This window comes from Pseudochaenichthys georgianus, chromosome 4, assembly GCF_902827115.2.
Source record: "Pseudochaenichthys georgianus chromosome 4, fPseGeo1.2, whole genome shotgun sequence".
In the NCBI taxonomy this organism is placed as follows: Eukaryota; Metazoa; Chordata; class Actinopteri; order Perciformes; family Channichthyidae; genus Pseudochaenichthys; species Pseudochaenichthys georgianus.
The window spans coordinates 20,587,892-20,610,524 of record NC_047506.1 but is presented as its reverse complement, the minus strand read 5'-3'; the positions used below and the strand labels follow the sequence as shown (position 1 = coordinate 20,610,524).

Genomic DNA, 22,633 nt, shown 5'->3' with positions numbered 1-22,633 from the left:
TTATCAAAAGACATTGACCCAAGACGTGCTAAATGCAAACTGTGTTGTAACATATTCGATATTTAGAATATGGGCGAGGCAGCGCATGCTAGCCACATGAATGAGTCATTTTTTTGGTCATGGAAAAGTCATTTAAAATCACTGGTGAAAAAGTGTATGAACTCTGTATTGTAAATATTGAGATGTTACTGTTTCTTATGTTAACATAAATAGTTGGTTAAAAAAAAAAGTTGTAATGCTCAATTTGTACACATCATATGAACCTCAGTATGGAATATGATGTAACTTTTCTGTGGTGAAAGTAGAGTGATGGAACTATTTTACTCCAAATTCTAATTTACACATTTTCATTTTAGACATGAACAACACATTTATATAGGCCTATAGTGTAATTCATATATTTCACTACTTTTGTGAACCAAAAACGTTGGTAAACCAAATCTGAAACACCAAAATAAAATGGATGACATGAGTACATCTGTGTTTTCACAAGTTTTTAAGTTTTCCAAAAATCTGATTTCTAAGCTAAGTATCTCATAAGACAGTGCTCTAAGGTGAGTGATATTGCATTTCTAGCAAGACCAGAGACTGAACATTTTTGATATGTTACACCATGCCATGTTATAAGAATTACATTTAAAAGGTGATTTAAGGAGACAAATACCCTTCACTTCAGTAAAATAAGGTAAGGCGATTTTATTTTAAAAGACAATAAAGGCAGGTTATAGATTGATTGATATATTTATTATATTGAAAGCCAAATTAATACATAGTCCCCTGAAGCTGGAATAACGTACAATTTCCAGCCTCACAATGTCAGGAACTTTTCATCTACAGATTGCTTTGGTCTGGTTTTGCTCTTCACTGATTGGTTACTGAGACTTTGAATTTAAACGGACCTCCCCGTTTAGAAAACGGACCTCCCCGTTTATTCGCGCGTAGTTTCGCGCGAATAAACGGACCTCCCCGTTAATCCGTGCGAAATTACGCGCGAATAAACGCGCGAATTGTGACGCAAAGGGCGTTCCATATCAGACTCACTCGCGGAGTCTGTCTACGCGCGTGTGAAAAGTTTCTGACACTTTGGGGCGGAGCAACTGGACTTTGATTGACAGCTGCCAGGAAGCACGGAGTTGCCAGGTTTGATAAAAGCCTGAACTACCAAGAAAGAGCAGAGGAGTGACAGCTGCAAGATCAGTTGGACGAGATTGAATGGTAAAGTTGTCCATAAAAAACTGTACAGCTAAAGTGTACAGCTAATATATATATATATAAATTAGATATAAAAAAATGACACATTAATTCTAGGAGTGCAATACTTTTACAAACACTATAGTAATAATATGCATTCATTATGACAATATCATACTATTACTATAGGAGTGTTCTATAGTGTGTTAAAAAAACAACTACAGAAACACTATATATTATACTATAGTAGTACTATTTAAAATAATATAGTCTTAATACGGAAACACCAACAAAAACACTATAGTAATACTTTTACAAACACTATAGTAATAATATGCATTCACTATGACAATATCATGCTATTAGGAGTGTTCTATAGTGTGTTTAAAAAACAACTACAGGGGGGTTTAATTTGCGCGCGAGGGTCATTTCATGCGCGTGTAAAAGCACATTTTCTGCTCGTGAGTAGCTTGTTTTACGCGCTAGAATATTGACCCAAATCTGACTCCATACTCTGTCTGTGCAGACAGCAGTTCTATTTCGTCCCTATACTGACCGCCAGAGGCGGTACTTTAGCACTGGATATATCCATCGCACGCATGCGCAGTTCAAGTACCAATAACAACAAAGTCACCTGTGACCCACGTGACACCGGCTACATAGGCCGGCGTCATCAGAGTATCTGTTCCTTTTAATCTTCTCGCTGTGCGAGAGTACCGTGGCTATATTCTTGTAGCCTACAGCGTTTAGGTTTGAACGTTTGATCTGAGGGATTTCTCTGCATGCTAAACATGCAATTTGTCGGAGAGTAAACCTCACCTGACTGAGGTCTTCTGGAGCATGCTTATCGGGAACAAACTGAACTGGTTACTGATGGAATGTTTTGATTACCAGCTGTCTAGAAGGAGCTCTTAGTAGACAGAACCTCAGAGTTGGTTTGGGCACAGGTGTCTTTGTCAATACGGCCGAAACTTCCAATACATTTTCATGTCTGACATCCATTCAAAGCTGTTCTTGTGTTTCCAGTTCTTTGCCCCAAGAATTTCGTCACATACATTACTTGAGTAAATACTGTATACTAAGTTACATACCACAACCCCCAGTTGCCTATGTCCAGGGGCGGTTCTAGCGGGGGGCCAGTGCCCCCCTAACACTGACCCCCCTGTGGCCCCCCTAACAATGAAAAGGTTTTTGTTGTTTTTTTTAAATGTATATTTTCTGGTACTCGGTTTGCCAAAAACCGCAGGATTTTGTTGCTGTAATGTGAGATTGTGCAGACACCCTTATGTAAAGTAGAGATGTAACTGTTCATTGCCTTTATTTTTATATAAATATGGTGTTCGTGCAAACATTGCACTATAACTTAAGCTGAAGCTAACAGTAATAACTATAAGATCTATCTGAAATAAATAAGTGTACTAAAACAAATACCAATGACTGTATTGCATTGTTTTCTTATGCGCAATTACTTCATACTGTCTAGTTCTCTTTTTCGTCCTGCATTTATTGTGCCCCCCTCAGAAAATAACTGGCCCCCCCAGTGGCCCTCCCAGTCAAATTGGTCTAGAACCGCCACTGCCTATGTCATAGTTCATGTGGGTGCATGTTTACAGTAGTACATCAGTACAGGTAAATGCACCTTTATGAGTTTGTTTGCTCTGTATTTTTTATTTTGAAAACTGCATTGTTCCCCTCAATAATTCGTTTTTATCTCTTATTAAAAATAATGTAAAAAATGTTAGTTGCTGTATCTACTCTGAAATTAATACAGGACTTTTACCATTTGGAGATTAAAGCAAAACATGTATGTTAAAAAAAAAAGAAAAAATCAGAGTGATTCAGAGGGTTAAAACTCTTTATTTTCCATACAAAAACAGATATTGATTGGCTGTGAGAGAATTACATTATTTTACAAAATCAACCACAAATAAAAAAAATCAAAAATAATAAAGCAGAAATAAACACCTTTTTTTAAAATGTAAAGTTAATTAGACATTACTTTCTCTTTTGTTATTTAGACATATGTTATAACTTACTGATGATAACACAAAAACCAGTGCAAAATTCCATGAGGTATAAAATATGAAAATATATTTCTTTTTTATTTAGCTGAAAAATATGGGAGTAAATACTAACAGTGATATATGTATTTATTTTAAAAGTTGAGATCAAATGTATTGTGGCTTTCAAGGTATTTCATTGATCATTAAATGTTTAACACAACAATCAAATTATATTTTTGAATATCTAATTTTACTTGATTTCACGCTGCTTTCTTAATCACAAATACTGAGCAGTATTGGATGTTGGAGAAGCTTCAGGAAAAATACAAAACACTGTAGACACCAAAAGGCGATGCATTATTTTCACGTCATTTTTCTGTAACTTTAACTTTAGGGAAGTAAGAGCTCAGAGAAAGCTGTTGTGGGAGACCAGGTGAAATAAAAACTCTTGTCATTCAGAACAACAACGGATAAAACCTGAGCAGCTATTTGCAGTGGATCTGTTTTTTGATTATTCTGACCATAATGATGCCAAACAAGTTACATGTTGCTGGAATGTCAACAAGGTCCACCCTTGGACAGTTTATGGATGACGGCCTACCATGCAACCATGCAGTTTTTAAAGCAAACGGAACAAAATACACATATTTCTCCAAAGACAGATCAAGTTCTTTTCAGATCTTTTCCACATAATTACCAGGGAAAAGGCCTTCCCTTCCTTGATGCCTGCCCGTCCACCACCCTGATGAATCTGCATAGAAAATGAGTGAGCGGAGAGAAATATTATGAATCACTGTGGGGCCTTTTAAATCTGTCAGCTTTATCATTATTTTAGCTTATTACACCTCGCAGATGCCAGATTTAGCTATTATTTAATTTCCATCTGCATCCCTGAGAAGGTTCTTAGAGACCATTATAATCAACATATGAATACCAGCGCATTAATCTAGTACAACTATGAAATTAAAATGTATAGCCATTTAAAATATGGACATGTCTGGCTGCTTGGTATCCATTCCCTTTCTACCACAGGAGTACAATTCAGATCAGCAAATAAGGAGCCTACGATTTCTTTATTTTAATTTCTTCTTTGTCCATCCTGCTTTCTTTTTATCCACTTACCTGCTTTGACGAGGTCGAACTCGTCATTGACATCGAAGCTGATCTCGTCTGTGTCCTGGCCGATGTACTGGTAAATCGCCCGGCAGCGAGGCCCTTGGGGCCGCGGCTGTGGTTTAGGAGCAGGAGGAGGTCGCTGACTGATGCTCCTCTTCCTCTGCTTCCTGTGAGAGAAATGTGACAATTAGATGAAAAGACCTGACGACGAGAGGGACTTGTAAACTTTACTTGAGGTTAAATGACAGAGCTATTTCAGGTTTGTCTACTTATAAGTCAAAATATCAAGTTCTGTTACAGACTTATAAAAAACAGTCCCTCTCAATCGTCGCTTGTGACCCACAAGAAGTATGTAATGATGTCTGCATCTGCAAAAACATTTGTCTCTGTTGATTTCTCTTTTCTTTTTCCTAGAGGAAGCTACAGAGATGGTGGACACAGCATAAACAAATACAAATATAGCAAAGCAAAATACCAGGCAGTCTTGTTCCAAAATCAAGGGTTGGATTTCACCTGCTGGCGAGCACAAGAAACCTTGTTGAGTTGTGGACGAGGGTCAAAGCGTGTCTGACAGCACAGTTGTACAGTAGGTGTATGAGAACAACATTTTTAGGAGACCATGCTGATTTCGTTAAACATAACATGGCCTTTACAGAAACTAAAGTAGCAGCAGCCAGCCTGGGGTTGGCATCAGAGGCATGTACTACGAAGCCGGTTCAACCTAACCTGGATATGTTTTAGTTACCCGGTTTACATAATCCAAAACAAACGCCCTCTCGCTAAACTGTCCTACGACGCTGGTTTTCAACTCGTTAACTCAAGCCAGCTTTGCCCTATCTAGTTGGGTGCACGTTCACATGAAAGGGGTGGTATTTGGAGCATTCGACCAATCGCAAACATGGACAAGCGTACTGACAGCGCAGCGCGTCATACTTCCTGAATGGAAAGTCAACAATAATTAGACAAATATGAAGACGTTAAACTTTAAACATCCATGACTTAAACACTTTATCCAGGATAAAAGCCACATAGTTGCACCTGCAAGGTGAATACAGCTGGTAAAAGAAAAAGTGTTTGAATGCATACATTCGTCAACTTAATGTGTTGCTTAAAATAATACTTCTGCATACAGTATGTGACACTGAGTGTTGCACGGCCAGATACGGCTCAAGAAGCTGACTCAGATAAGGAAATATATGATACATTATGATGTGATATGAATGATAATGGGAAACATCGACGTCTGCACTCAGTGCCGCGGACTGTACGTAATGTTACTCCGGTTACTTATGTTGTGGCAGATATTTAAGTAAGCTTTCTTAACACTAATGTTATAATAGTCAGATTTCTCTGAAGATGGGAGGTATTAATGTTCACGTTCACACAGTCGGTGATTTTTGCCGGCAGTCTAAACTGTATTTCCTTTCTCCTGTAATATGACTTGATCGCTTTAAACTCCGCACACGGAGCTCTGATTTGTCAGAAGGAAGTGCTTTCACTGAGTTGATCTCTTATCCTGGAACCTAACCTGCTCCGGACCAGGCTAGCCGTTCAGCATAAGTTACCATGGAGATCTAGCCCGCTAAGAAGTGAACCCGCGCGTAGGACCGGAAACCCCAAGTTTTCCCTGAAGTTATCTCGCTAAGCGAAAATCCGGCTTCGTAGTACAGGCCTCAGGACTTCAGCTCTCTATAAACAGGTTTATCTCCCTCAGGTTTATCTCCCTCAATATAATATACTAGTTTGGCCTTAGTGAGTGGTATGCCACACCCTGACGTGCCTTGACTCATAAAATTTGCATGCACTGATTATTTGTGACTAATCAGTTCCACCCACACATGCTGTGATCATCCCCCCTTCCCCTTTTATTTAATGTCTTTCTCACCCTGACATGCCCTGATCAGGCACATTGAGGAAGTCCATGTTCCCCTGGTTGTTCTGGTTATGGACTGGGACTCGAGGGGCCCTCTGGGAGCCCAGTTTGGGTGGGGCTGTGCTGGGTGGGCGGCCATGTTTGTTCGGGGTAGAATACGTGATTTCTGATGGTTGGCTCTGAGGGGCTCTGGAAAACTTGGCTGCTCCATTCTGGTGCCCTGAGGAGAGAGGAAGTGGAATAAAGATAAAACCCAAACAACCTGCAGACATCAATATATACATTACTGCTAATTTTTAAGCTATTAACTTAAAAATCCAGTTTTTTTAAAATGTGTTTGTGGTCAGTAGTGGGAACAATTTTATAATATTTTACTTAATGATTTTTTTATGTTTATACAAAAGTGCCTGCGTGTGAAGCACTTTTGTCGCTACTGGTTGAAGTAAAGTGGATTCTATTACTTTACATACTGTTGGGTAATTTATCTACAATAAGTAATATTTTACAAGATCTTTGACATCAGTTTTGTATGTTAAACATAATATTGAAGCAAGTTGTAACTGTAGCTGTGATAAGTGTAGTGGTGTAAAATGTTAGAATTTTTCAATATGAAGTTTAGAACCATAAAATGCTTGGTTTAATTACCGAGTAGGTTTACACATACGAGGAATTTGCTTTGAACAATGACAGTCTGGTAGAGTTGAGACTTTACCTCTGTTCCCAACATTATTTCTCCCTCCACCACCCTGAGACTGCGGGGCACCCTTCCTCGTTGGCTCTAAAGAAAGATCATGTAACATTCATGTTAACAAGAATTGGTGTCAAGGAATTAATTTTGAAAACAAATTCTTAGAATACATTTCCTCAAACTTTTTGACTTGCTCGTTGTTATATCAAGGCTATGCATTTTCATAATTTATTAGGACTTACTAGAAGACTTTGGCAGACCGTCACCCACTGTGATGGTGAGGGTCTTCCCACCGGGTTTGATCTGAGCCAGGTTCCCTTGCCCGCTCAGAAACACCACCATCCTGGAGCCTCCTCCACCCCAGCCCTCCTTCTTCACTCTGAACTCCAACCTGAGTGGGAACAAAGTGTGTCAGTGGTTTGTGTTTTCTATGTGAATGTGTGGCTGCCTGAGTGTGTGTGTGTTGGTCCACCTGTCGGTGAAGGAGATCGTCAGTTTTCTCTTGTTGATGTCCTCGTAGCGTTTGGACAGCAGACTGAGGAACTCTGTCTTAAAGTTGGACTCCAGCAGACTGTCGTACTGGGCCTCATGTAGGATGAAGAAATCATCCTGTCTCGTACTGAAGAGGAAAAACAAAACATTAAGAGCTTCTCAGCACACACAAAAATACAACTAGCACTTTAAATGTCCGTTCATGGCAAACTGAACAAGTTCAAATAATGATACTGACATTTCAGTAAGTTTAATGATTACAAGGGTCCGTTTAAGGGATTAGGCAGTGTAAGACATATTCAGATCTTAGGTTAAAATACCAATACCACAGAGCGAAAATCTACTCCATATAAGTAAAAGTCCTGCCTTTAAAATCTTACTTTACCACTGAAATATACTGTAAAGTGGCATAAACTAAGGATTGGAACAATTATTTTGAGTCTGCACTAAAGTACAAGTAGTAAAACCACAATGTATTTATCTTATATTGGATTTGTGTATGTATTTGATCCTTAAAAACTTACTTAAGCAGAAACAATGTGAACAGTCTAATGGGGAAATTTATTTTTGTTTGAACTGCAAGTACCTCAACATTTGAATACACTCTCTTTATTCTGTTTGTGAAACTGGCCCTGAAATGTCACGCTTTCAGCTGATAAAGAGATCAAAAAGAAGCCCGTCTTCTGAGAATTTTCAGTTCAATATGTTCGTCTGTTATATTTACTCATGCTGCAAACTGTGAGTTCTCATATGTGGTTATTGATCGACACGACAGCATTTTAGTTCTTGAATTTTCCATCACAGTTTCCACCACACGTCAGCATCGCCAGGTGTAGTTAAAGTATTAGTTTTGAATTGGACACCCACCTGAGAGAGACGCCACTGATGTTCCCAAACTCCAGCTTTCGTTTCAACACCTCCTTTATCTGCCCCTTCTCGGGTCCTTTCTTCACTTTCTCTAGACCAATCAGATAGATCCCCTTGGGAGTCAAGATCAAGTCTCTCTTGATAGACTGGGTGGTGAGAAAAAAGGAAGTGAGAACTGTGAGCAATGTCAGGAAGGAGAAGTCCCCAAAGAGAACCCTTACCTAAATCTTTAAAAGGGGAAGATGTTTGCACATTTCTAACATCAGTAGTTTTCTTGTTGATCAAGTTTAACACATAAGCGTCATAGAGCTTCACCTTGAATCTGCGATCAAACTTGTTGACGGAGTCGGCGAAGTCAACGCGCTCCCTCTTGGCGAGGAACTGCCGCAGCTCAGGCCTCTGCTCCAGGCCGAGGTAGTCTCCCACAAAGTTTCTGTTGATGCTGTTCCTCCTTCGCTCCTTCGAGTTGTACAGGATGTCTGAGGCTGTGTCGCAAGAAAGGGAAGAACATTAAGAATCACAGCTCCATCTGTTTGGTAAAAACATAGTAATGGTGTTTCATTTGTCACTTACCCTCCTCTCTCATCTGCTCATACTTCTTCCTGGCGATGTATCTCCTCCAGGATTTTTGAATGATCCTGGCAAAAGTGTCGAACTTCCTCTCCCTCATCTCCTCTAGAAGGAAAAGCTGTGGAGCATAAAGCAAGAGGAAGGAGGTTAAATGTATCATGTATTTTAGGATGTGTCATAATCTATTTGGATTAAAGCAATGTTGTGTCTAACAATTAGAACGATCCATTTGTAAAATGAGCGTCTCCTTTATGTTTACATGTACTTCGGTACGTTTTTATTTTAAATACTTTGTGCATGCCTTTTTATCTAATAGTGTGTTATTTTGATTTTAAGTCTCTATTTATACTGCTGTAACAATGCAAATGTCCCCTTTGTGGGACGGGACGGATAAAGGAGTTATGATTCTGATTCTGCTCACAGAAATATATCAGCCGGTCCTTTGAAGAGCTTTATTTCAACACATGCAGATCAATACGTGGATGAGAACGTTTTACGATTCTTTACTTATACCTGAAAAGGCTATGTTTTGGCAGCAGAAACAAAACACTTACACAGCACCACCTTATAAAATGAGATGGAAAACTAGTTTGCAATCTGCTTATTTACACCTCCATATTTCTAGATTAACTTAATTCATATTTGTATTTGTGTCATTGCGATGAATGTTAGTCCATTATCCACTTTATTTAGCTCTGTATTTGGTCTTTAACACATATATATATATATATATATATATATATATATATGGCTCTTAAGCTGCTAAACCCTAAATTATGTCAACCAGATAGTTTACAATTGTGTCTGTCTGCTCACCCTAACCCAAACAACACAATGAGAGCAGTGCAAATGAACCACAACAGGGAAAAGATGAGGACCTGAAAGCTTAACAATAACCTTTAAGCGCCTAGTGAAAAACTCAGAACAGAGTCGATTTGTAAAGTAAGTAAAGTCTCAAATAAATGTATTGGAGCATGAAGTACAATCATTTCCCATGAATTAAGATGTGCATCTAAGTACAGGACGAGAGTAGATGTACTGATCAATACAAAAGAAAAACCCAACCCAGACTGAAATGTATAAACCATTTGTTACCGATTCAGGGTTCTTCACAAAGACCTTGTTGCGGCCCATCTGGTATTGGTCAGTATCCATGTTGACGGAGCGGAGGAGGTGAAGGACCCCCTGCTGCTCCGGACCCCTCCAACATGGCCACGTCTCCGCTGTCAGAATGGCATACCTGCACACGAAAGAAAAAAAAAACACACACACACACACAATGCTTTATGAACACAAATACTGAAGGGGAGGTGGGGAAGTGTTTATTGATATTACTGCTGCTGGAAAGTCATCCAGAACTCAAAGTTCAAATGTGTCAAGCTAGTTTGTGTGATTTTTGTTATAAAGTTACATTCTTACTATATAAATGTTATAGTTTCTGAGAATATAAAATGCATCTTACCTAAGCAAGTCATATTGTTTTTATGTAACAGGCAGCATTTACATTTGTTGTATAACTTATACGTATGTGCAAGTTCATCATGGATAAATGTTATATTTTGAATTAGGTTTGCCTTTGTGTATTTCCATAATAGCATCAGTTTATTTCCAATATGTAGAAACTCTAAACTCATATACACACTTTACTCATGTCATGCTGTCATGTCACATATTTGCCATACCACCTTTATCAGGTCACAGCGGACTGCAAAGACCCTGTAATTGGCAACCCTATAACACCAACCAACATTTATTTTGAGAGACTTTGTATTTGGGTTGTGTTCTTCTTTCAGTAGAAACATGCAGAAACAGTCGTACCTATTTAAAGGGATTAAACTCACCTCATCAGAAACTTATTGAAGGGTCTGCGGTACGCAAATCCAGCCCTTCTTACACGAATGTTTTCCCGCAGTCCGAGATATTCAACCTGATGCCTCCCCCTGAAAAACAAAAGTAATGCCACCATTCATAGAACTGAAGAAAAAGTGTTTACCCTTAGTTTAAGGGGTTAATGTTTGTCACAGTGAGGGTGCTGACCTGCTCTCCTCCCAGTCTTTGGGTCTTTTTGTTTCATTGGGTTTGATGCAGCGGATATAGTGTGGAGTACATTTCATCAGCGTGCTCACCAGATCATTGGCTTGTTTCTGTCGAAAGCAACAGGAATGCAATGTTACACCCAAACATTTGAACTTTAAGTTCATTCTTAGGTTAAACTTTCAGCTTAAACTCTCACCTTGATCTTGGAGCTGGCTGTGGTCGGCCTGCTTTTCTTATCTGTGTTGAGTTTTTCAGGGAACAAGCTACAGATGAAGTGACTGCAAAGAGAAATTCAATTTCTTTATTTTAATGCATTTACTAAACAAACCAAGAGTGGAAGCACCAGAAAGTGCGAGAGACTTACTATTCACTGCTTTGCATGAGCTCGATGAGGTCGGGGAACAGCACATCCCGGTTCCTCTCACAGAAGCCTTTGATATCGTACGACACCTGAGAGGACGCAATGTTAGAACTGCAGGGTAGACTTTATAAAGCAGGCAACCATTATTATTTAGTAGAGAACATCTTTAGGTTATTTCCTATACAGCTTTGAATCCAGATGTGCTTTCAGTTTAATTGGGTCATACAACACATGACCAACACATCTGCCATCAACTACACAAGCAATAGTGCCGTTTCAAATATAAAAAATACACTATCTTCTTGTCTATTCAGGTTTAATGATGCATTCAGAAGTGCAAGTTATAAGTTTGTGAATAGTGCCCATCTTTCATGCTTTGCTTTCATGTACAATGTATGTGCAAATAATTGCTTTAACAATATAATTTGAATGGCTTTAACGGATATAAAATGACTTAAGTTCAACATGAGGTATCTGCATGTGATTTAAGCACAGCAGACTGATTGATGATTGTATCTGTTTGTTGTTATCCTTGCATATGTATTTATTACTATTTCCATACTGATATGGACCTATGTGTTTAATTAAGTTAAATTAGTAAGTAGTAAAATATGTAGTATTTATGCTCCAGGAGAGTCAGGCTCCTACCTTGCCAGCGTAGTGATGTACGACGAAACCAGAGTTCCAGCTGTTGAAATGTTCGTGCGTTCCCACGGCGGCCTGCAGTTTCTGCAGCAGCGTGCCGTCTGCACCCTCTCCTTTGGCGTGCATGGTGGCGCACACGTCATCCAGAACGCTCATTATGCCTGGAGGGTTCTGCAAGGAGGGAATGGTGTGAATTAATCTACCACTTGCAACTGATATTACACATTTGGAAGTGTCTTATAAAAATAAGGGGAAAATAAAAATAAATATCCTTAATGCAAACATAGAGTTTAAAGTGTCATAATTTGATGTTAAATAAATAATAAAAGAAGAAGACAATGTCCCATTTAAAATATGGGTAAAAAAAAATGGGTAAAACATGCAAAATACATTTGCAAGTCTATAAGTACCAAAAGCAGTTGAATAAAAATACAGATTAAACATAGTATATTACACAAGATGATTGTATTTTATGTTTCGGACCTTGTGGTTGCCGCTTTTCTTTCTGAGTCATAGACACCATTTTTATTTTCAGGCAAAGCACTTGAGTGCAGAAGAAATGCATGTTTTCTTGTTTGAACCACCTCAAACTCATCAGTGTAAAGCCTGTATACCGTATATTTGCTTATTAGTAAATGTATTACTTATTAGTATTACTTTGTTATGGGGATCCAGTTAAGAGCTTACCAATTTATTTTCAATCAGGTCGCACACAATCTTGTTGTTGAAGTACTCGATGGGAGTCCATTTGATGCCCTCCTGAACGTACTCTTCCTGAGAGAAAATAAGACATAAGAAAGAGAAAAGTTTAAATGAAAACTGAAATATTTTCAAGAGATTATATTTAAATAATTTACTACCATATTCAGACACAATTAAACCCAACCCTGATACATAGTGCATATGTCAAGAGACAAGAAGGCAAATTAAGAGATGTGCCAGAGGTTAGGAATGCAACAAAAGCAGTTCAGCTACCTGCTCAGCCTTCAGAGTCAGTTCAATAAAGATCTGCTGCAGTTTCTCGTTGACAAAGTTGATACAGAACTGCTCAAAGCCGTTTTTCTGCGAGGAGGGAAAAACACGTCAATGTGAGATTATCACCACAGTAAAACAAATCCTGCTGTGCTGCACCATCTTTTAAACTAACATATGTTCTTTTCAGTGGCTGTCTTTCAATATTATGAAACTGTTAGCTGTAAGAGGACAAACCTGGAATATCTCAAAGCCATAAATGTCAAGTACTCCGGTGCTGAATTCTTCACATGGTTTTTGAATGGCTTTATTTACGGCCTGGAGAAAACAGACAGGGTAAAGCCAGAAGGGAAATATTAAATTAAAATGCATTTACAGTATCTCAACTTGCATTGGTATCTCTGTAAAAGGAGGATTGTTTTCTCCTGTCATTTCATCTGTTGATACTGAGATAAAAGGTTTAAATACCTCCACCAGGTAGTCAAAGAGGCGTGCGTAGAGGGCTTTGGCGAGGGCGTCTCGGGTGTAGGTGGCCTGCTCCTGGTTCAGAGTCACTTTGATGGACTCTCCCTTCCCGTCCCACTTGCGGCTGATCAGCTTGTCCTGCAGACGGTTGGGGTCGATGCCAAGCAGATAGGCGGGGAATGCAAGCACTGAAACAAAGAATAGCCAAAGATTTTAATAAACAAAGCTTATCAATTATGCCTACATGGCTTATAATAAAGATGCAGATGTGGCAGCTTTGAGATTGAGGGACTGCATTGTCTGTATATGGCTTTTCTTGTGTATTAAACACATCGGTAATGATGCAATATTGAAGTCAGATATTTTTGTAGTTAGTTGAAGGGGCGAATCAGTAGAAAACTGCAGTTAAAAATGTGAATGTATTGTTCTTTTCTTTCTTGGTGTGTTTTGTTTCAGTTCAATTTTCAATAAAAAATGTTTTAGATATATAACTTCCTTTTTTTATTTCTAAAAAAGTCTAGCATTTAAGCAGAATACTGAAAGCATTGCAAAACTGAATACCATTTATTATGTTTATTTAATTAATTAATTTCGTAAGTAATATCGTTATCACAATATTCAATACAAAAATAGGTAATTATGTGCAGCCTTGTATCTTTCCGCAGTAAATGTAAAACCTAACTGAATTAAATCTGCAGTAGATTTAATTGCACGATGCTAGCAGATGTAAACACCAATTATCTATTGTGCAGGGAATCCCCAGGCAGCAAATAAAGGAGAAGATAAACAAGGCCGTACTGATGTTCACCAACTCTATTAATTAGCAGGGTGTGCGCCATGGGACTGATTTTTCATTGTGAGCTCTAATTTGCTCATATCCCTCGGGGAGAACATGGGACATCTTATATGCCGGGTGGGAATGTTTGTGCAGCTGCATGGATGAGTAAATGCATGTGACTCACAGTCTGTGCTCTCCACCTGCCCATAGTTGCCTGCCTCTATAAAGGTGATGTTTCCCAGGTGGAGGATGCCTGCGACGATCTGCAGAACCTGAGCCTGGATGTCTCCTGGTATCCCAATCACCTGCATGGCCTCCTGGAAACCAGAGACACCAAAACAGACAGTGAAGGCAGCAGTTTTTCGCAATTTACAAACAAGTAATAAGCGTCTTTGAACATTAGGAAAAGCGCTAGAAAAATCCAATGTATTAATATAATTATTATAAGTATGGATGAGATTAAGATGAAATATTTGACTGTCAAAACTATATTAAAGGTCACCTATCATGCTATTTTTAGGCAATAGCATAGGTCTCAGATAAATAAAAAAATATAAAAAACATGTCTATGAAGTGTTTTGGTCAAAAAACCAAACAGATCACCCATTCTAGCCATGCCTCATATCCCTCTATTTCACTTCCTGTTACAAAAGTGCTGATTCTGGGTATAAACCCGTATAAACAGGTCTCTCTTGAGAATGAGACCCTGTGTCTCAATGAAATTTTCACCTGTTTAAATAAAGGCTAAATAAAATAAATAAAAATTCTCTCTTGCCAGTTCCTTTTCATTTCCTGCTTCTTCACACACATGCTCTCTCCAGTACAGGTTAGCTCTGAGTGTTAGCGATGCTAATGTAAACACCGACCATATTAAGTCCAAAACAGTTGGGCATTGTTTCTGATAGCAACGTTTCTGATAGTGCTGTGGGTCCGCCGCTGATTTGACGTCATATCGGCCGCAAATCTGGATCACCTCCATTGTACACCCGTTTTTAGAGATTTGGGTACGGAGGAAAAGAGAGAGGGTTTTATTTTTTGACGCTGCGTGAGTTCCTTGATACACCGGGGACACATATTTATGTATAAAAGACATACAAAAGTGCATTTTGCATAATAGGTCCCCTTTAAAGTCTGTTTCATTTGATGATTAAAAACATATTTTGCTTTTTTTGATTGGGGAATTTTATGCCTTCATAGACTACAGGGTAAATCACAAAGTCTTATGCTTTAATTGCAATGGCCAACTGAAGCTTTGTTTTGGAACTTGATATACTCAATACTAACATGAGGGCCATAAAGTGGCTCTGAGCTATTAATTAATCAAAATAAGGCAATTTGATCTTAATAATTTTAGTTTCTAAATGATTCGTTGTTTATTAAGGCCATTATCATCCTTTTTTTTTGCATCTGGTCCCTTAGGATAATGCATGCAAATCCGCGTCACAGCGAGCATAGGATCTATTAGTCTGAACATCAAAGGGGGATATTCCCCTCCAAACGCCACAGATTGCTTATTTTGAATACACATTTATATGCCAAAAGATGTAAACAATGTAGTTATAAATTAGAAAGAACCATAAGAGAAAAGTAAGATTTTTTTTTTATCTTGTGACCCCTCAGAGGGTCCAGACCACTGCTGTGTGTCTACAGTATATAAATATACGTACCATAGTCTCTTGGAAGTCTTTGCTGTCATTGGTCCCGTCCACCTTGTAGGTCCCAGACTGGTTGAGATAGTAGTAATAGTCTGGCGTCATGATGCCCAGGGCCTCTTTCTGCTGAGTGTTTGCGCCCTCTATCATCTACAGGACAACAGTGCAGGAAGAAGAGCAGGTAAATGTGAACACCTAAGGTATCATGCACTAACATTTGGGGAATACGAGTTTCAAAAGAAGGAGGTTTCTTTAGTCATTTCAAAGTGGCTGTGACTCCTGACCTGATAGTAAATGTGGAAGTTTCTCTCGTTTTCATTCTGGTTCACCACCCTCGACTTCTCCAGCAGGAAGTTTGAGATTTTGCCGCCGTCTGGCTCTCCTCCTCTGCTGAACTGAATCTCAAAGTATTTCCCCTGGTGGATGCAAAAAACGAAGGCAACAAACTGGCTGTCAGTAGAGAAATCCAATCAAATTAACAGGGGCAAAGGTTAAGCAACTCATTGTGTTCCCATCCTGACACAAAACTTTATTGTAGACAAAAATACAAGCAAATACATTTAACATAGATATAATTAAGATGTCCTAAACAACTGCTGTCAGAATGGGACAGTTCTCAACAAATGCAGCATTTATTTTCAGATATAAACTGTGACTTCCATCATTACTACATCTGCATAACCTTAAGGTATTCTGCATACATTGAACTGCATTGACCTGAACACCGCTGCTTCAACTGTGACAAGGAAACGTTACAAATTGATGTGCACACTGATGTGGTTTATAGGTGTGAAATGTATGCATCAGGACCACTGCTGAGAAAAAATAGGGGTTGCAATGAAATGTATTTTTGTAAGCACCAAACCTCAGCGGCTGTTAGCTGAAACTAAATTCATTTTTGCTTTGACAAATTGGCTACTGAATATTTGTCATATATAAATCTCATTACAGGATTATAAGTTCCTTCAGGGCGTTTCTAGAGAATGGGACATAAGGACGGACAAACAAAACATATTATTCCACTGGCCAAGACTGTCGGTGATGTGTGGGGTAAATATACAATACTTCTATAAATACATTGCCTACAAGAGCTATAGGTAATGTCTACAGTAGGTGTTCCACTAAAGGTCATACTTACAAAACGACTGGAGTTGTTGTTGCGGACGGTCTTGGCGTTACCGAAGGCTTCCAGCAGAGGATTTGACTGTAGGATAATGTCTTTTACATGCTGAAACAGACACACAAACAGTGACTCAGTGTGAGACACGACAGAAATACCTCTACTTCGCGCTGATGGATATTTAAAGAGGTCTAGAGTCATTGCTTTCTGTCTCTACCTGCACTTTTGATCCTCCTCCAGATACTTTGGAAATGTAACCCATGATGTATTTGGCTGCCACCGTCTTTCCTGCACCACTCTCACCGCTAACACAAAATAAGAAAATAAGCCACACAACACAAATCAACTACATATTACTCAAACTACCAATACTGAGACAGCCAATAAAAACCCTAAGAGGCAAAGCTGCTCACCTAATGATGACACACTGATTCTCTGCATCGATCATCATGTTTCTGTACATGTAGTCAGACAAGGCGTAGATGTGTGGGGGGTTTTCATATTGGGCCTACAGACACACACAGACAGAAAGATAATAAGATTAACAAAAACAACCCGTATTAACAGGATATTGGTGATGAAATGCCTCTTTTACTCACAGCTCCTTGGTAGAGTTCGACCTCTCGGTCAGTGAAATACGGCATCTGTTTGAACGGGTTGATTGATATCAGCACAGGGCCGATGTACGTCTGAGCAGCGAAGTTCAGGAACTTGTATACTGTATATTTACCAACAAAACCAGTGGACTAAAGAGCTTTTCAGATAAATTAAAATACAATTGAATGATAAGCACAAACAGCTATCAGCTGCAACATATGAGCTACAACAGAAGAGTTACATGTTGACTTAAAATGTAAATGGCCGATAGGTAGTTAATGATTGATGATTCAATAATAGTCATTCTAAAAACATTGGTAGTCCATTGTAATCATGACTTAATGCTGCAGAGAATTAATATCTGAGGTGATGCCAGCTGCTCTTGCTTGTGGAGTTGATGTGAATTTGGTTTCCTGACTCTAAATATGGGTTTGAAATTCAGCTGTGCTTTAAGAAGACGGAAGTGAGCTGTTGAGTCATTTGGTGAATGCAAAAGGGGAAGAGTTTCATTTTATTTATGCCCTTATATGTTTATGTATTTATATGTATACATACATGTAGTTCGTTTCTACAGTAGTGTGCATTTTTGTTTTGTGTCAGCATATTCCAGTGGAGATGGATGTTTTTTTTTACCATATTAGGATTTGTTTTTCCGGTGATTTTGAGAGATAAAAAGTTATCCTAGGCATGGGGCCTGGATCTGATTTATATTATTGACACATAATGGCTTAACGTCACATCAGTACTTCTCGCTTACAGATACTGTATGTCACCAAGAGTTTGTTCGTTTCTTTTTTAAACTCTGACGCCAGCTTAGGCTGTAGCTGCTGATTATCTTCCTAATTTCCCTGTATTAAAACATTTGAAATTCAAAATCAATATTTGTGACAGCTATAACTATTATAAGTTAGCTATTATAAGACGGACCAGAATTAAAAACAAAATAGAACAATATGACAAAATTAAAATGTAAACGTGAGCTTGCAGGATACAAATATGTAGTCGTCCATGTATCTTTTCTTGAGGTTGTCCACGATGGCGTCCTCAGTGATTTTGGATAGCAGCACCATGTCGTCCACGCCGCTTTGCTTCACATTTTGACTCTGCCAGTGGTACTTCGCCTGAAACACACCAGAGAAAGAGATACACACGTTCATCATGTTGTTGAGGTGCCACTTTCATTGTGAATTAATTCTTATTTTTTAGCTTTCTGTCGTTTGTAAAAAAGCTTGGTTTTTATAGAAAGTGAAAAGGCTGGGGTGAATCCACTATTTTTCGGGGCTTGACCTACTTGAGACATTATATGCTTTATAATCTATGAAAGAACAAGAAAAAAAGGAACCAAGGAAAAAATAAAAAGGTAAAAAAACAAAACAAAAAGGAAATGAAAATGAAATAAATAACAAATTAGAACAAACAAAACAGAAACAAACTAAATCAAATAAAGAAATACAGAGAGAATACATTAAAATACAGACGTACAATAAATAAATAAGCAAAATAAAAAGGAACTTACAAGCAAACAACACATGAACAACAAAAAACAAACAAATAAGGAACAAACAAAAAGAAAGAAAGAAAGATAGACAAACAGACAGAAACAGAGCGGGCACTTTAACGTCTGTAATAAAGAAGGTTAATGATGACGTGTTTGTGGCTTTTAAAAACGTAACAAACTGTGGTCGCCATTACAGGAAGCTGGTGCTTGTTGCCAAGTAACAGGTTACAGATGAGGTGAGCTAACTAAGATGGACATTTTTAAAGAAGCACCGCCAAACTTTGTGCTGTGTCTGACCATATGTTAACATGTATTAATACCTGATCACAAGGACAGGCTAGGATTAATCATTGTTGTGTTGTTATGATCAGGCTTCCCCAGACATGTTTCCTGTTGACTTGTTGTGTTTAGGTTTTCCCTAAAGATTTTGGGCTGTTTGATGTGTGAAGTCTGTTTAGTCTCTGGCATGGTGGTTGGGCTGTGGTCTCGGCTTCAACCTACATTACTGATCACAGGGAAACTAATACAGGTACCCTTCAAATGTTGCACCTCAGCCTGGCAGTCACGTGACATTACAAAGGACAGAGCTGCCAATCATAACTAATTGCTTCTCTTTAGTGTTTATTCAGACACAACAATAGGATTACAATGACTATATAACCCCACTAAATACGTTTTTGTTCACTTCCTTTTCCTACATTTCTTATAACTAACAGAAGATTAAAGAACAGTTTACAGTATGAACCCACACATCTGCCTATAAAAATACTTTAACTTCTGAAATTATCATACAAAAGAAGAAATCCTAAATATGAAATGTTGGTACAAAGTTGTGCAAACATGGAGGTTTTAAGATACTAAATATGTCAGAGAAAGCTTTAGCTTACTAAAGAGGGTTTTTTATTTCTATAATTTAAACATCCTTGAGGGAAATTCAGACGGAAGTCATGAGTGTTCATCTAAATAAAACCTAAGAAACCAAAAGCAGAAATGCTATCAATCAGTGTATATGGGAAAAACTCAAGATACTGTATACTCATGGTCAACGTCTCACATAGCCACAGTGTGAATTGTGGATAATTACCAGCCACTACATCAACGCTTGTATTGTTTCACTTTGCAAGTCTGTGTGTTTGTCATCATGGCAAAATGTGCTCCTCAAGACACCGCCAGTAGGAACTAACACAGAAGAGGTTTTTAGTTGTTAGCCAGGTGTTTATTTTTCTGTCTGTGTACAGATGTTGTCCCCACCACCACTACCATACAAGATGCATACACCAAATTGAACAGGTGTGTAGCTGGCGGGCGGAAGGTGTATCGTTCTTCTGACATTTGTGAAGAACCACTGACGTCACTGTGACAAGTTTCCATTGAGAAACCTTTTTCTGCTTTTTAGATATTGGACAGTTTCTAGAGAGCTGTGGAGTTGAGAGGCAACATTCTGATGCATTGAGAACCACAGACAAAACGCCAGTCAACTTTGTCTTTTTGTGGTGAATGGCAGAAGATACACCAGCCCTGATCTCAAAAACCTCGCCGCAACAAACAGGAACTTTCTGCATAGTCATACAAAATTAAAAAGTAAATGCCGTGCAAGCTGACCCTTTAACACCCGTCACACTTCCTGGCAGCAGATGTAATTACATGTGGCTTCCTCAGCTCTATGCACCTGCATTTAATTATGACTCTTATTTTGAAAGGATAATAATTTAAAACATGAAGGTGGTAAAGGTTGGAGAGAAAACACAGGAAGTTAAACTCATCTCTACATTTTCACTTTTGAAACTACTCATTGAGATTAATTTAAGAGATTTTAAAGACAGTTGGCAGCATGTCATGACCTTAGCAATAGAGCTGTGTGAGTTATGATGTCTGAGGGCCGCTCTGTGTGTCAGGAGGAAGTATTGTGACAGAAACTGCAGGCATCTCCTGTAGTCCACTTCCTCCTCTCGCACCTCATCTCTGCCTCTTGTGAAACTCGACAAACTTTGTACATGCTACTGGTTCTCTTCCTGCAACGGCCTGCTGCTCACAGGAGGGGCTGCCAAAGCTGTTTGCAACACCCTGTGAGATAAATCTACTAAACTGAGATTATAGTACAGCTCGATAACTCCACTGTATATTGTAATTTTTCTCTCAAAACTTTAACACAAACACCTACATGTTATGTGGACTTGCTCTCTGTATAGCTCCTAATGAAATGAGTCAAAATCAACATTATTTTAAATCTTAAATTTGATTTAGTATCTTTTAGATGTGTGTCTTGCTTTATATGCACCTACTGTGGAAAGGAAATTGGTTCTTGAGAACAAATGATAAGCTCTATCTATTTGAGCTGCCTTTTGTTTTAAAGGAAAGGGAAAAAGAGGAAACTCACTCTGCTGCTGATGTTTCTCTGAAGAGATTACCTTTTAAGACACACTATCATATCCTTTATCATATCACAACTGAACTTAGAGCGTGAAATACCCTCTTATGTCTTGTCAGATATAAAGTGATGTATGAAATGCAGGTAACTGTGAGCTGTTGTCATTTTAAAAGCCAGAAAACAGACTTAAAAAATCGTCTTCGCCTTATAAAAAGAAAAGCATTTGTAGTGAAATGATATATGTATGTTATCTTAACTGGTTCTGGTTATTGTAACGTACACACATAATACAGCTCCCTATAGGTGTGTGTGTGTGTGTGTGACAAAGCAAATGAATGAAGGTGTGGTACCGTACCATTGTTCCAGCGGGCCTCCTCTCCTCCTCAGGTGTCCAATCTTGAGAGTTTGTGCGTCTGTGGTTATAATCCACAGGTTGAGCTCCTCAGACTGCAGCCTCCACAGGCAGGCAGACGGTCCGAGCCAAAAGCAGCCTGCGACCTGCAAAACATCCACTGCAAGAATCAAACAGTTACTTCCTCATACTCCCACAGATGCAATGTGTGAAACAAGAACTGCACACTCACAAAAACACACACACACACACACACACACACACAGAAGAAGCTACTTCTGTATTTCTATTTTATCTTGTATAAAGTCATTTGAGCAACATAAAACAACGACCTCACTGTGTCTGTTTCAGCAGGTCTGAAGGTAAAACAATTAGTAGCTCTAATTCGTCTGGCCAGCAGCAGCTGATGGTGGATGGTATCAACAAACCTAAAGTGATAATTATCTGTTGCCAAATGATGGTGTTTCAGTTGTGAGCTGCCGGCTCCACCCAGGCTGTGGTTTCTTCATGTTGTGATTGTGTTTTCAGACACAGGCTGCTGCTTCCAACGCCCATCATAAAGCAGCTTCACCCAGAGGTGGAAAGTGCACCGTGCTGACAGGAGTGTGTGTGTTTTAAACATGTGTGTGTGTGTGTGTGAGAGGTGGTGTCAACTATGTGGTTCACATTTTTGTACGTCTTTTTGCCTGAGAATGTTTTTGTGTGGGAGTGCAACTCCTTCTGTAGATCGATGTGGATCTGGTCCTACTCAGGAAGGAGAGAGAGAGACTCTTGAATGGCAGACCATATTTGGAAAAAGACGCATTTTAAGAACTGTTTCTTCATTATAATAAACTGTACATTATTAATAGTTAGATGTTTTTTTTATTTAGAGTAATAAATGAAAACCATATATATCAATGAATAGCTATTTCTAACTCCCACTAGTGCGCACACACACACACACACACACACACACACACACACACACACACACACACACACACAC

The 22,633-nt window shown here is 38.7% G+C and overlaps 1 protein-coding gene across 1 annotated transcript; it reads right to left on the bottom strand.

Annotated features, from left to right (window-relative positions):
* Positions 1-3,028: 3,028 nt before the first annotated feature.
* Positions 3,029-21,805, bottom strand: myo1f (myosin IF). Its single transcript, XM_034080934.2, has 28 exons — positions 21,649-21,805; positions 18,420-18,548; positions 17,430-17,519; positions 17,244-17,338; positions 17,048-17,135; positions 16,849-16,938; positions 15,995-16,126; positions 15,726-15,860; positions 14,243-14,375; positions 13,284-13,468; positions 13,053-13,133; positions 12,819-12,905; positions 12,531-12,617; positions 11,847-12,014; positions 11,202-11,287; positions 11,034-11,115; positions 10,838-10,944; positions 10,642-10,740; positions 9,896-10,040; positions 8,804-8,918; positions 8,546-8,715; positions 8,231-8,376; positions 7,344-7,490; positions 7,114-7,262; positions 6,896-6,961; positions 6,196-6,403; positions 4,317-4,477; positions 3,029-3,945 (listed from the first exon to the last, which is right to left on the bottom strand). The coding sequence occupies exons 1-28, from the start codon at positions 21,649-21,651 to the stop codon at positions 3,869-3,871; spliced, it is 3,261 nt and encodes a 1,086-aa protein (XP_033936825.1). The 5' UTR covers positions 21,652-21,805; the 3' UTR covers positions 3,029-3,868.
* Between the last annotated feature and the right edge of the window lie 828 nt (positions 21,806-22,633).